Here is a 13,733-nt window from a genome sequence, read left to right as displayed (position 1 = left end):
CAATTGAACGGTATGCACTCGCACCCGGCTATCTAAATCTTCACCCCTTTCTCTAATTGCTTTCCCTCCTATCTACGAAAAAAACTGGCACCCATTATAGAAACTAAAAACCTAAAACCCACATTCCCCAAGCAGCAAAACAGCCCCTATGACGTACAATGAATAACCCACGGCCCTGGCAGCAGCAACTCCACCTGCATTAACATCACGCCACGGCGTGCCCTACCCCTTGCCAGTTTGCCCGCATGGGCCACGCCGGGACCCACATCAATGCTCCTAGCAACGTCCACCCTGCCGCCTCCTTGCGGAAGAGCGAAATGGAAAGCAAGCCGGGACCGGCTACCTTTGAATGGAGCGAGGAGCTGTCTGCAGTCACAGAGCCCCCACCTCCGCAGCACCAGACGTTGCCCCTCGCAACACCCACAAGTACTGAAATACTATGTGCAGGCGGACACGCGCACTTCATGGCAGCCCAATCCCTGGGCTTCCTTCGTTTTGCAACCTCCGTCACGACAGAATCCCAAGTCGCATCAAGCACACAGCAAGTCAGGGCGATAAGTGCGACAGGCGGCAACACTACATATTTCACAAGATGTAAAGCTCCGTCTTTATGGTACTCCACTCTGTTTTACGGACAAAGAAGGGAAGCCGAGCACATGCGCTTATGAGGATATCCAAGGGCTTGTTTAGCGAAGGTTTGTGAAGTATCACCAGGGAATACATCCTACCCCACCCCTTGGAGCCCCTAACTGAGGGACTGCCCGCGCCCAACCCCCCCAAAGGCACCGTCCCTATCCTTGCAATCCTTCCCCCCAGTACGCGTACGTTATGTTCTTGGCATCCCGCACAATCTCCACACACGACGTACGGTATCATCACCAAGTCCCACATCGGACAAGCACAGCCCATGCACAAATACAACCCCACCCCAGAAGTCGGCGGCCAGCAATTTCCGTCCGAGGCTGATGAGGTCAATGTCAAGTCGCTCAGTGTGGCTAGTGCGTAACAGTGCCCAGGCTCGTCAGGTCGTCCAAATCTCGCCAAATGTCATCGTCAGGATCCACCTCCTGCTCCGCCTCCACAGTTCCCGCAGGGCCAGCACCGGCGTTAACAGGCGATGTACCAGCAGTCGCAGCAGCGGCATTTGCAACCGCGGCAGGTTGCGTCGCCAAGCCAGCCCCAGCCTGCACAGGCGGCAATGGCAACGCCGGTGCCGTCGCCATCACCGCTTCTGCAGCAGCGGTTGTGGTGGTAATGAGTACGGCTCTCAAATGTGCCTTTGAATTCGACCCTGCCAGAACGGCTTCCCCGGTTTTCGGCGTCGCGTCACCCGGCTCAGCCGTACCGACGACATCACCAGCAAACGGCTCTGGTCTGCGGGGTATGGCACTGCACGGCGTTGTACACAAGACGGCGCCGGCAGCTGCCTGATGGTCTAGGGGCTCCGGTGCGGCGCAACGCAGCGCACCCAAAGCCCGTGCGCCGGTATCGGGCCAGGTCCTCAGGGCTGCGTCGCTGCAGAGGCTGGCGCCGGCGGCAGCTTCTGGACCCGTCCGCGTCCGCAGCGGAGCGAGGTCACGGACATTGCGGCGCGTACCTTCACCCGAGGCACCCTCCACGATACCCAACGCCTCGCCGGTCGCCGGGACGGTGGCAGCGGCCGTCACGGCTACAGCAGTTGCGGCCTCGGCGGCAACGGCCCCAGCAGCCCCGTCTCCACGCGGTTGCAGAACACCCGTGTCTATGGACATGTTCATCTCTTTCTGGTGGTCCATATGATTACGGTCATCGCGACTGTGGCTGCGCGTATGCTTACGGCTGACGTTGCAGTCTTGATAGTGATTGTGACAAGGCAGCTGCTGCTGCTGCTGCCGGCCCTCAGCGGGAGGCAAGCCGTACTCTGCTATGTCACCTGAAGTACCCTCTGGCTCCGGAACCGCCGCCGCCACCCCTCGTGCGTTGTCGGGCAGATCACTGGCGCCTCCGAGGATGCCCTCGTCCATGGTCACATCGGCCGGGGCGGCGGTTGCGGACAGCTCGTGGTGGTTTTGGTGTTGGTCGGGCTGCTGCTGCTGCTGCTCCATTCTTGCACCTAACGGCATCGATGGTGGGGGCGGCGGCGGCGGCGGCGGCGGCGGCCGTAACGATAGATGGACGGCGGTAGATTGTGGCTGTATCAGCTGGCTAACGGTCAGATGCTCTCCTTCGGGGCCACCCGGGTGCGGGAAGGAGGCACGCGACCTGCCGATCTGGCCAGGCAGCTGATCCTGTTGTTGTTGTTGTTGTTGTTGTTGGTGGTGGTGGTGGTGGTGGTGGTGATGGTGCAGAGATTGCGAGGGCTGGTTGCCGACCCAGCCATGCCCTGCAGTGCCAGCAGCGCCGTTAGGTCGGTGCAGGGAGCTCTTGTGTTCCTGTCGGCTGTCGGCGGCAGCCGGACCCACGACTGCCGCGGCTATGGCCTCCGGACCAAATGCCTCCTCCGGCTCAGCGACGGCCGATTTGGACTTGGAGGAGCTTGATTCGGAATCGGAGTCCGAGCTGGACCCTGAGCCGCCGGAGCTGCTGTCATCGGATCCGGAACTGGAACTCGAATCCGAATCTGTTCCGGACCCTGAACCCGACTTGGATGCATGACGTGAGTTGGACTCCGATGCCTCAACCTCCGGCAGAGCGGTGATGGTAACGCCGCCGCCGGTGGCAATGCCGCTGCCGGTGGCGGAGCGACTGCCAATCATGCTGCCCGCGGCCACCGCTGCCGCTGCCGCTGCTGCTGGCAAAGCCGCCACCAAGCTGATGCAGCCGACGTTGCGGTCTACATTCGAGTTACGGATCCGGCCCCGGCCACCGCTGCCGTGCAACATCCTGTCACGCACTTCGTCTCGAGGCAGCGGCCCTTGGCTGCCGCCACCGCCGCCGCCGCCGCCAGGGGTGCCAGCGGCACGGCACGGATCCCGCACTTCCCGCCCTGGGTCACGTTCCCTGGAGCGGGAACACCCCCGACCGCCGCCACCGCCATCCCCCCCTTCCCACACAAGGCCCCGCTCCCGCTCCCGCCGATCTGCCATCCCACCCGCCACACCGCTGCCGTCGCCGTCACGGCCGTCCCTGCCCCGGTCGCGCTCCCTGTCCTGACCCACATCATGCTCGCGTTCATCCCCCCGCAGCTCATCTCTGAAGCGCCCGCTGCACCCTGCCGCTCCTCCTCCTCCTCCTCCTCCTCCTCCGCCACCGCCGCGCTCCCGCTCGCCCCTGTCGCAAGCCCGCTCCCGCGCCTCCCTCCGCAGTCCGGCTGTGTTGCGAGCTTGCCAGCTCCGTTCCCGCGCCTCCCGCCCTCTCTCTCGTTCCCGCTCCCGCTCCAAATCCCTCGGCCGGCCCCTGTCACGCGTCCGCTCCCGCTCTCCAGCGCGTTCCAAGCGGTCCCTCTCAAACCCACCACGATCCCTGGATCGCTCAAGATCTCGATCTCGATCCCTGTCGCGTTCGCGATCCCGGTCCAGATCTCTGAGCCCCTCGCGGAGACCATCTAAATGGGCGCGGTCTGGATGGGCGCCGCCGCCGCCGCCGCCGCCGCCAGCACCGCAACTACTGCGCTCCCGGGATCGGTCTACCTCCCGCGGGTAGGGGAGCTGCAGCAGCGGCGGCGGCGGCGGAGGCTGTGCCGCAGCTGCCGGCGCCGCAGTAGCAGCCACCGCATGCAGGTCCCCTCCGCCTTGGACCTGGCGTTCGGCTTGCTCCCCGCACGAGTCGACAGGCTGCGCCGCCATCCCGCCGCTACCGCGGATGCCGTACGCCCGGCTGCCGCCACAGGCGGAAGATCCCACGGCACCTCCGGCTTCTTTATCAGGCTCCGAAAACCCTGTCACCGCCGCCGGCCGTCGCCCATCGTCTGCTCCATTCACAGGATTCTGCGGCGGCGGCAGTAGCGGCACTGCCCCAGCACTGTACTGCGCCTGCTGCTGATGGTGCTGGTGGTGCAAGGCCGAGCCTCCGCCGCTGCCGGCGGAAGGGGTGGTAGTCGTGGGGGTTGCCACAGGCACTGCCGCTGCGGCAGCAGGGATGGGGCCCTGCCCCTTTGTTTGCCGTACGGTTAACAACGCCGCCGCTTGCAGGGTCGGCGGCGGCGGTGGCGTTGACAATTCGCGAGGCTGCTGACGGCCCTCACCATCATCCCGCAGCTTTGTCGGCGATTCCTGGCTCTCGCCGCCGCCGCCGCTGCCGCCGCCACCCCCGCCGACGGAAGTGGCAGCTCGGCACTCAGCGGAGAGGCTGGTCGCGGCTAGCGTCGCACCGTCCACTTCCTGGACCTGCATGACGGCAGCGGCGGTGGCGGCCGCCGCGGCCGTGGCGGCGGCGACGCTGCCCTCGACCGCTGCCGCCGCTGCCGCAGCCTCTTTCTGCTGCTTTTCCTTTTGGCGCCTAGCATCCTCGTCCTGCCGGAGAATGGGACCACGCACACACAGGCCACCTTAAGCATCCTCCCTTGCATAAGGCCCCCCTGCACAAACCAATACGGCCCCGCGGGGCCTTACGGGCACCCCAACAACCCCCCTGACACACACCTGTCGTACCACACGTCACCCTCGGGGCCAGGTAAGGTTGCCGGCGGTAAGAGGGCCCCCTTCTGTCCCGCCCTCCCCTTCCCCCCCCTCCCCACCTCGAATGCCCGGTACAGCCGCTCGCACACACTGAGTCGCAGGTCGGTGGTCAGCAGCCTCCGTGCCGAGTCCATCAGAGTCACTCCCGCCCGCAGCGCCTCCCGCTCCGGCAGGCCACCTGGGAAACGAGCCACCTTCTCGAACTTGAGCTGAGGGGGAGAGGAGGAGGAGAGGAGGGGAGGGGGAGAAGGTGGCCAGTGGCAGCAGCGCTACGGCACAGGGTTAGAACGTTTACATGGGACAGCCATGAGCCGCCACAGTTGAACACACAACCCGGGTGCAAGAGGGGTTGGGGGTGCGGCGGGTACTTCAAGGGGTAACCAGAGGTTGGGGCTCGCAGACCTTCAGCTTGTCCCCCCCCGACCACCCCACCCTCCCTTTAAGCGCGTCCGATTGCCGCAATCGGCTCGCTTATCAGGGGGGAGGGGTGGTGTACAAGAAGCAGAACTTGGTTGGGGGGTAATGGGGGCCCCTCCAAGCCACCCGGGGCTTCCCAACCCACCGCAAATTTGAATCTCCAGTCTGAGGAGCGGAACATCTCCAGGCCCTGCCCCGCAGCCCGGCAGTAAGGCCCGTGGAGCAGCCGCCGGTCAAAGTTCCAGAAGAAGACCAACGTGGAGCCGGAGATGCTCTGTGATGAGGGCGGGGGGGGGGTGCGTGCGCGCGCGCGCATGTGTGTATGTGTGTGTATGTGTGTATGTGTGAGGTGAGGGTAAAGGGTCATTTCAAAGAAGGGGGAGGGGGAATGGGGAGAGGGGATGCCGCCGGCGAGGGAAAGGCGGGACCTTGCACTTTTACGTTCTTCCGCTCGTTCACCCCCCCCCTGGCGCCGCCTCCACCAGGCCCTGATCCTGATCCCCACCCGCCCCCCCCTACCCCCTCCCATCACAATCACACTCGCAGGGACACCCGCCAAGTGCCCCCCACCGCACTGCACTGCCGCACCTGCATCGTGTCCCGGTCGTTGGAGCCGAAGCGGCCACCCCGCATCACCTACAGTTGGTTTGTTCGTTGGTGGGTGGTTAGTCGGTTATTGGGACACAGCTAGGTAGTACGGGCGGCCGAGGGAGTGGGATAGAGATGGGGCGGCGCGGTTCACGATTCCGCCGAGTCAAGCACTCAGTACTCAAGACACGCTTCTCGCAGGCCCCTTCCACTCCCCCAACACCGGATCAGGCCGGGGACGGAGAGGGGAGTCTTGTCTCGTGTTTCAGGCTCAGTGAACGCACACTCGCGTGACAGAGCCTCTTGACTCGCGAGAGCGTGCGCGGGTGCGACGGCCCCCCACCCCCACCCCCGGGGGATGGGGAGAGCGGAGCTAGCGGACCTGCGGCTCTCGGCTGCTTAGGGGGAGGGGACAGAGGCCCCTCTAGCGCCTCTCTCACATCCGCGGAAGTCCGCGAGAGGGAGCTTAGGCGGTCTTTCCGTCGCGGCTGGACAGCAGCCCCTGGCCAGTGTCAGGCCCGGTGTAACCTTTCACACACACACACACTCGCATACATGCATACATACATACATACCTCGTGCATGGTGTCATTAGAGTAGTTGAACAGCACTCCGTTCTTGTACAACCGGGTCACATCTCGCAAGGTTGGGTTGACTGGAGGACCGCGAATAACTGCGGGGGCTGCAATGGGGGGGCGCAAAAGTAGATTGGGAGGAGCAGCAGCAGCAGCAGCAGCAGCAGCAGCAGAAGAAGACGTGGGGGGAAAAACAGACACATGTACAGCTAAGGAGATGTACAGCCAAGGAGGTAACGCAAGAACCCCGGGCGACTACTGCAAAATTGTTATCCGCACGAGGAGGAGCTACAGTAGAGCGGGGCAGCAGCAGCAGCTGCGGCACCACCTCCACCACTTCTTCATCCCTCCATGTGCGTCCGATCCCCAATCAATACTGTGCAGCGCTGCAACCATCACTCGCAGCGACGGTGGCACCGCACTCACCCGGAGCCGCCGCTGCCGCCGTACCCCCGGTAAGGTCTTCCTTCACACCCACCCACCCACCCACCCACCACACGTGCCACGCAACTCACCGTCCATCTGCGCGGGCGCCGCTGCCGGCCGAGCCACTTGCGCGTCCAGCCGCCTTTCCCGGGAACGAATCGCGTCGCGGTCCAAAAGAGAAGAGGGCTCCTTGGCGCGGTCCCGATCCCGCTCTGCGCCGCGGCCGTTGCTGCTGGGGGCTCCCCCGCGGTCGTACGGGGCCCGCCGCGGTTCCCTGGACCGATCAACATCCCGATCGACCCCGCCGCCGCCACCGCCGCCCCCACGCTCCCTGGAGCGGTCCCGGTCCCGTGGATCGCCGCCGCTGCGCTCGCCACCGCGGTTGGCGTAGCCGCCACCGCCGCCACCGCGGTCGAAAGGACGGTCCCGTAGGTCCCGGCGGCCGTCGCCGTCCCGTGGGTCGCGCAAGTCCCGATCAGAGCCGTTCCCCGTCCCCGCAGCCGCAGCCGTGGCGGCAGCCCCGCCGCGCACTCCAGAGCTGCCACAACCGCCGACGCCGATGCGCAGCTCCTCCTCTGCGGTACCATTGTTATCCCGCCCACGCTCTCGCACATCACGACGCTCCCGCTCCAGGTCCCGCTCCTGGTCGTACGACTCTGGTTTGCGGCGGCTGTCGGTCGTCGGCGACACGGGAGGCCGGGAGCCTTTTCGTTCATGATCTCATTACGTCGAATGGAGAGGAGGAGGACGACGTCCCTCGTTGCCGTTCCGGCTGGCCAGCAGCTTCAGCTTTATTTCACGGTTTCTATCTTGAGGATTGGTTGGTTCGGTTACTTCAATCTCCAGAATCGGTTACTTCAGTTTGCGTACCAACTGCATGGACCAGTCCCCGGGGTATCACCCGCGGCGATCGGCGGCTGCCGACCCACGGGTCCCTACACACATGACACCCCCGACATCCCCACCCACCTTGCCACATCCCGCTCCGCGGACGCCGTTCGCTCCCAGGAGTGCGCACCCGCGCTGCCGGCGGCGGACGTTGTGGCGGTACCGGCGCCACCGCCGCCACCTGCGCCGTCGCCACCGCCTGCAGCTCAAGAGAAACGGCAAACCCCACACGGACTTAGGCAACCCTTCCTTCTCCCTCCTCTCTGTCTGTCTGCCTATATCTGTCTGTCTATCTATCTGTCCGTCTGTCTAACTGTCTGTCCGTCCGTCTGTCTATTTATCTGTGTTGATCCAGGCCACATTATCTCGGGGATAAGCAAGGCGGCCCGGACAGTGCGGGAACCATTTGGTGCCACCCCCCCACCACCACCACCACAGCAGCAGCTGCAGCACATTCGCGCTGTAAACTGGCCATGAGGTGCACTGCCGACCCCACGGGGAAATGTCCGCGGCGGGGCCCCCCGTCCCCCCAAATTCCCGAATTTTGATCGCAGCTATGCTGCCGTACCGGCTGTGTTTGCGCCAGCGCTGTACGACGATGCGCCTACTGCCATGCAGCCGGGCGGGTGAATCGTGAAGTTAGACGGGCCCAGGGTGCGGGGCGCACGGCGGGGCGCGGTGGCGTGTTCGGCCGGACCGGCAGGCATCAGTCCTGGCCGCGGTGGCCTGCCGCCGGCGGAGGCTGCCAGGGCCGCCGTCACGGCAGCCGATGGCCTCATATTAACGCACCGATCGGCGGCGGCGCCTCCGCTGCTGGCGTCAGCGGCACTGCTCGTACCGCCCTCATCGCCACTGGCGCTGCCGCCGCCGCCTCCCACGCCGGTACCTTCGGACAAGCCGTCCTCGCCGCCGGCGACGGCGCCACTAGAAGAGGACTTCCCGCCGCGGCGGAGGCCGGAGATGGCGTACGGCGCACGACGGTGGTGGTGTCCTAGGCCGCGGCCCCCGGCGCCGTCATGCCCCGACAGGCCTGGCGGCGGCGGAGGTGGCGGCGGCGGCTCCACCTGCGACGCGCTCCCCGACCGCGTCATTCCCTGTGCCGTACGGCCACCACCATCAGCTTGGCTTCCAGCTACGTCTGGCACCTTGCCGTACACAAAGAGAGGTGTACGGCGCTGAATCCCGGATCTACCCGCACCGACGCCGCCTCCATGACTTGCGCCGCCGCCATTACTGCCGCCAACTGCGGCCTCACCGTCATCACCGCTTAGCCCTGGCGGGGTCGCCTCGGGCAGCGGCGGCGGCGCTTCCGTGTCCTCCTCACCAACCATGACGACGGCCTGCGGTGGAGGCGGCGGCAACGGCGCCGTACAAAAGCGCTCGCTTCCCCAGGCGCCAAGCTTCTCGCGCAGCGCCGCCAAGGCACGCTCCCCTTCCTGTGCCGCCTTCGCGGCTGCGTCGCCTTCACCTCCGCCGCCGTGGGCCGACCGTGTCTTACGCGCCATGCTCAGCTCCCAAAGCGCCGCCTGGCTGTCAACCCAGACACTGCCCCGCAGCCGACGGAACGGCAGTAGCGTCGGCAGTAGCAAACCCCGGCGAAGCTCGCACAGAAACCGTGAATAGCCCGTCAGGTCCAGGCCCAAGGCGTTGCCGTACGGCGCCGGCGGCGGCGGCACTGCTGCCGATGCTACCGTCACCTTGGCGTCCAGCTCATTGCCCTGGCCCACAACCTCAGCGGGTCCAGCCGCCGTTGCGGCGCCGGCAGCACCGTCCAGGTTCGGAGAGCTCCCGGGGCGGCTCAACACGCCGGTGCCGCGGCTGGCGGCGCCGTCAGTGGCGTCGGCGTTGCCAGGCGGTGCCGCATCGCCGCGCTGGTGGTCGCCACCGGCGGCAGCGGCATCGACCTCGGCCGCCGTCGGCTCAGAGCCTAGGGCTGCGGCCGTTTCGGCGGCCGCGGCCGCGGCGGCGGCGGCGGCAGCCAGTGCCGCCGGTGCCGCTGCTAGTGTGGCCCTCGCCGGCAGCTGCGCCGACGGCGCGGCCCGCAACTTGGCCGTCACCAGGGTTGTCGGCCTCCCTAGGTTCATTCTCGGTGCCAGCACCTGCGGCAGTTGCGGAAGGCTGTTGGTGGTCCCCACGCCGCCGCTGAGCCCCAATCCTGCACCCGTCGCCGCTGGCGGTGGCAGCGGCAGGTGTGTGCCTTGTTGTGGTGGCGCCGCCGATGTAGCGACTGCATTCGCAGCAGCCCAACCGCCGGCAGCTGCGCCAATGCGACCCGCAGAACCAGCAGCCGCCTTTCCCGCGTCTCCCTCGGGCGCTGCACCGTCAACGGAGCTGGCAACGGCGCCCGCCGTAGCGGATTTGTTCACCGCGGCATCCCGGCCTGCCGCCGCCGCCGCCGCTGCAGTTGCCCCTGCGGCAGCGACCGCCGCTGCCGCCGCCGCCCGGTCGGCAAGCCCCTGGCCCTTTGCCGGTAACGACGCCGTCGCAGCGGGCCGTCGAGGAGCCGCCACCGTCGACTGGAGCGGCGGTACGACCGCTGCCCCAGGTGCAGCCGCCGGCGATGGCGACTGCTCCGGCGTAGCACCGCCGTCCACAGCGACCGGCGACGGCGCGGCTCCTTTCGACCCCACGCCAAGTCCTGCCTCCTGCCCTCCGCCAGGCTCGGCTTTCGTGGCGGCGGCGGCGGCGGTGGAAGCAGCGGCAGGCGGCGGAAGCGGCGGCCTCGCCGCTTGCGCCGCCGGCACCTTCACCTGCGACTTCGACCCTCCGGGAGCTGCTGACGGTTTAGCCGGCAGCACCGCCGCCGGCCGATGAGACACTTGTCGCGGCGCACGTGCAACACCGCCACCAGCGCTACTGCCACCAATGGCCAACGTGCCGCCCGTAGCTGGCTGCGGCTCCTTTTCCTCCGTCGCCGCAGCCGCCGCCTTACCCACCGCCGCCGTACCACCCGCCGCTGCTCCCGCACCCGCCTGGCGACCTGGCGGCTTCCGAGGACCCGGCGGCCGCCGTCGAGGCGAGGTCTCCGGGCTGGCATCCTGACCAGCGCTGGCGGTCCCGGTAGGGGAAGCGCCGCCGCCGCCGCCGCTAGCCCGGCGGCCGCCCGGCTTGTCCTCCTCATCACCCACCGCAGACACGGACGGTCGCCGGCGGGGGCGTCCAGGAGCCCGGACGACCTCATCTCCGTCGCCCCCTGGACCGGCAGACGCAGCCCCGGGCTTAGCCCCCTCGCCCGCGTCACTTCGCTTCTGCCGCTTGCGGGCTGGCGGGACTCCCGGCCCCGAGCCCTCTCCTTCACCCTCGCCAGCCGTTTGCCGGGCTCCCTGTTGCCGCTGCTGTTGTTGTTGCCGTTGCTGTGACTGCGCTCGCTGCTGCGCACCTCCGCCGCCGCCGCTTCGGTCCCGCTGGGGGCCCTTTTTTCCGACCGGGCCGGCCTCGCCCGCTGAACCTGCAGTTGTGGCTGCTGCCGTGTTATCCGCAGGATTCGAACCCGGGATGTCTTGCGCCGGCTCGCTGCCCGAATCGCCCGACGCCGCTGCCTCGCTGCGCCTCGACTCCGATTCCTCAGAGTCTTCCACAATGGCGGGTTTCCGAGCTGCTGCTGCGCGGCGAGGCCTGCTGGCGGCAATACTGGTGTGCCCGCTGGCAGGTGCATCGCCCCCGCCGCCGACTGGCCCCTGCATCCCAGGTACGGCCACAGCCGCCGCTGCCGGTGACGGGTCCCTGCGCACGTTCCCAGAACAGGCATGGTTTGAAGGGGCGTGGGAAGGGGGATAGGGTGGCCGTTACCGCTCACGTTCATTTCTCGCGAGGGTCCTCCTTGACCAACAACCAACCCGCCCTACAAGGGGGCTACCCCCCCCCTTTTAAGTGTACTGCTACTGCTACTGCTACTGCCACCGCCGTGCACACCAGCCCTCATCCCGGGAGTCCATCAGTCCGGCGGCTGAGACCATTTGGCGCCTCACCCCGAATCGAAGGCCCATCCTCCTCGACCCGCAGAGACAACACAGGCTATCATGTTTTACGTATCTGAGCCGTAAGGGAGGAAAATGGTGATGATGGTCACGAAAGAACTTCAGTGCCCGTGTATTGCCATCTGGGTCGGTGCGCTTTCCCTTCCCCCCCACCTTCCACAACCACCACCCCGGTATTTACACGGGGGTTTCCCTGGCACGTTCTTCTAAGTCCTGGGAGGGCGTTGCAAGGCACCACCCTCGTCACCCAGCCGTAACCTCGTCACCCAACCTACCGGGAACACCCGGCGCTGCCGCCGCCAGCATCTCCCGCACCACCCGCCCACTCCGGGTCGCCGCTCTCGCAATGCGGGTTTCTTCCCCGACGACCCGCCCCCCCGCCACCACGGCCGCCCCGTGTGGCGCGGCGGCGGCCCCGCTTGGCTGCCCCAGCGGCCGCACTGCCGGGATGTGTCTGCTGATCGCCCTCCCCTTCGCCCGCTCCCACAGCGGCACTGCTGGGCGCCTCCAAGCCCGGTGATGCAGCTTCCCGGGGTGACGCCTCCGCTGACGGATCAGCTCCAGCGGGGCCGTCGGCGTCGGCGGCACCAGCAGCTGCAGGTGGCGCCCCCTCACCCGACGGATCTGCCGCTGCCCCGGCGGCGGCGGCGGAGCCCCGGCTGCCCCGGCGGCGGCCGGCAGCCGGCCCCACTGCCGCATCTTCCCCCGCTGCAGCAGCCGTCACTGCCGGCGACCCCCTCGAGGCCAGGCGCGCGGAAGTACGGCCGTTGCCAGTACCTCTGCCGGATGTGTTTGTCCCGGCAGCGGCGGCGCCGCCCCTCCCACGGCCGCGGCCCCGGCCCCGCCCACGCCCGCGCCCGGAAACTGTCGTTGTAGCTCGCTGTGACGCGGGCACCATCCCTTCCTCCGTGACCTCAGCACAGCCTGTGCCATAGACGCCGTTGGAGTCAGCGGCGGCGGCGGCGGCAGCTCCCTGGCCGTCCTCAGCTGGCGGCTCTGTTCGAGGCGTCGCAGCCGCTGCCATGCGCTGCCGCTTCGCTGGTGGTGCGCCGGCCACTGCGTCCGCCGCTGGCTTTGAAGAGAGCACGGTGAGGGGCACGTCGTCATCCGAGCCATGTGAGCCGCTGGGGGCGCGCTTCGCAGGTGACACAGTAGCGACTGCAGCAGACTGTCTTTTGGATCGGCCAGCTGTGGTGGGTGCTGCGGCGCATTGGGGCCCAGCACCGGGCCCCGCAGCGGCTGCAGCAGCAGCAGCCGCAGCCCCGATGGGAACGTCGTCGTCGTCATCGCTGCCAGCGGGTTCGCTGGGAGCTGCAATGGCGCCGCTGTCATGTGGCCCTCCGGCCTTATTGCCTTGGCCAGCGTTCCCCTCCTGGGTTGGATCGGCCCGGGGGGATGTTGCCGTGGTACGGCCGCTGGGGTGGCCCGCTCCTTGGCCTCCGCCATCAAAAGGCCCAAAAACTGACAGAGCCCAACGCCCCCCACCAGCTTTGCAGAAATGCTCCTTGTCACGGGACAGCTCCCCGGAAATCTAGGTCATGCACAGGTACGCGGCAGTGAAGGACGTATGACACAAATTTTCCTGCCGTGGACTGCTCCAGGCAATACTCTTAAGGAGTTAGGGATTTAGATTACTACAAGGTGGCAACAGCGTAAGCTGCTTGCATTGCCCTTAGGTCTACAGCAGCGTTTTCCGGAAAACGCGTGCAGAAACCCCACCGTTTGGTGTCAGGAGTTTGCAAAGGGGAAAATTGTGGGACTTTCCATAGGAACTTCCGCCAGCTCGCGGGCGAGCGGTCGAGTGTGGCGGGAACCTTCCCTTTAGGCTACACGCGAGAACAAACGAATTCAGACACCCCAAACAAATACTCAAGTGCTAATAATACTCACCGCGCCGGTGGGGTTCTTAAAGGTTATCTCCCGTTGCTTAACGACCAGCTCCACTAGAGCGCCGAGAGGCAATCCTGAAGGGTGATCCTTCAGGACTTGCCATATGCACCACTTGGTTGTTCCCGTAGACGTGAAAGGGCAGATAAGCTGGTCCTGAGACATCTCTACCAGTTACGCCCGTCAGCTGTGTCGCATCCAAACTACATACATATGTTTTATTGGCCGCACGATTTGCACAAAGCAGGCATTACATTAAGAGCACATTTGGAAGGCTACGCCGTTTCCGAAGCTTGCCCAGGAAACACGGCTAGCCTGGCTTCACTGTCGGCGCCCTTTCCCAGCAATGAATTTCTCCTAATTTGACGAATCGATGATAA

General features: G+C 66.4%; 1 protein-coding gene across 1 annotated transcript; it reads right to left on the bottom strand.

The window, feature by feature from the left end:
• Nucleotides 1-995: 995 nt before the first annotated feature.
• Nucleotides 996-13,518, bottom strand: VOLCADRAFT_99589 (uncharacterized protein; the record flags this gene model as incomplete). The annotated part of the gene is made up of 10 exons (XM_002958272.1): nucleotides 996-4,430; nucleotides 4,655-4,804; nucleotides 5,158-5,286; nucleotides 5,601-5,648; nucleotides 6,176-6,282; nucleotides 6,691-7,271; nucleotides 7,571-7,688; nucleotides 8,058-11,212; nucleotides 11,742-12,997; nucleotides 13,357-13,518. The coding sequence occupies 10 exons, from the start codon at nucleotides 13,516-13,518 to the stop codon at nucleotides 996-998; spliced, it is 9,141 nt and encodes a 3,046-aa protein (XP_002958318.1).
• Nucleotides 13,519-13,733: the final 215 nt, after the last annotated feature.

This window comes from Volvox carteri, assembly GCF_000143455.1.
Source record: "Volvox carteri f. nagariensis unplaced genomic scaffold VOLCAscaffold_90, whole genome shotgun sequence".
NCBI classification, from domain to species: Eukaryota; Viridiplantae; Chlorophyta; class Chlorophyceae; order Chlamydomonadales; family Volvocaceae; genus Volvox; species Volvox carteri.
This window is presented reverse-complemented; position numbering and strand designations above follow the sequence as displayed.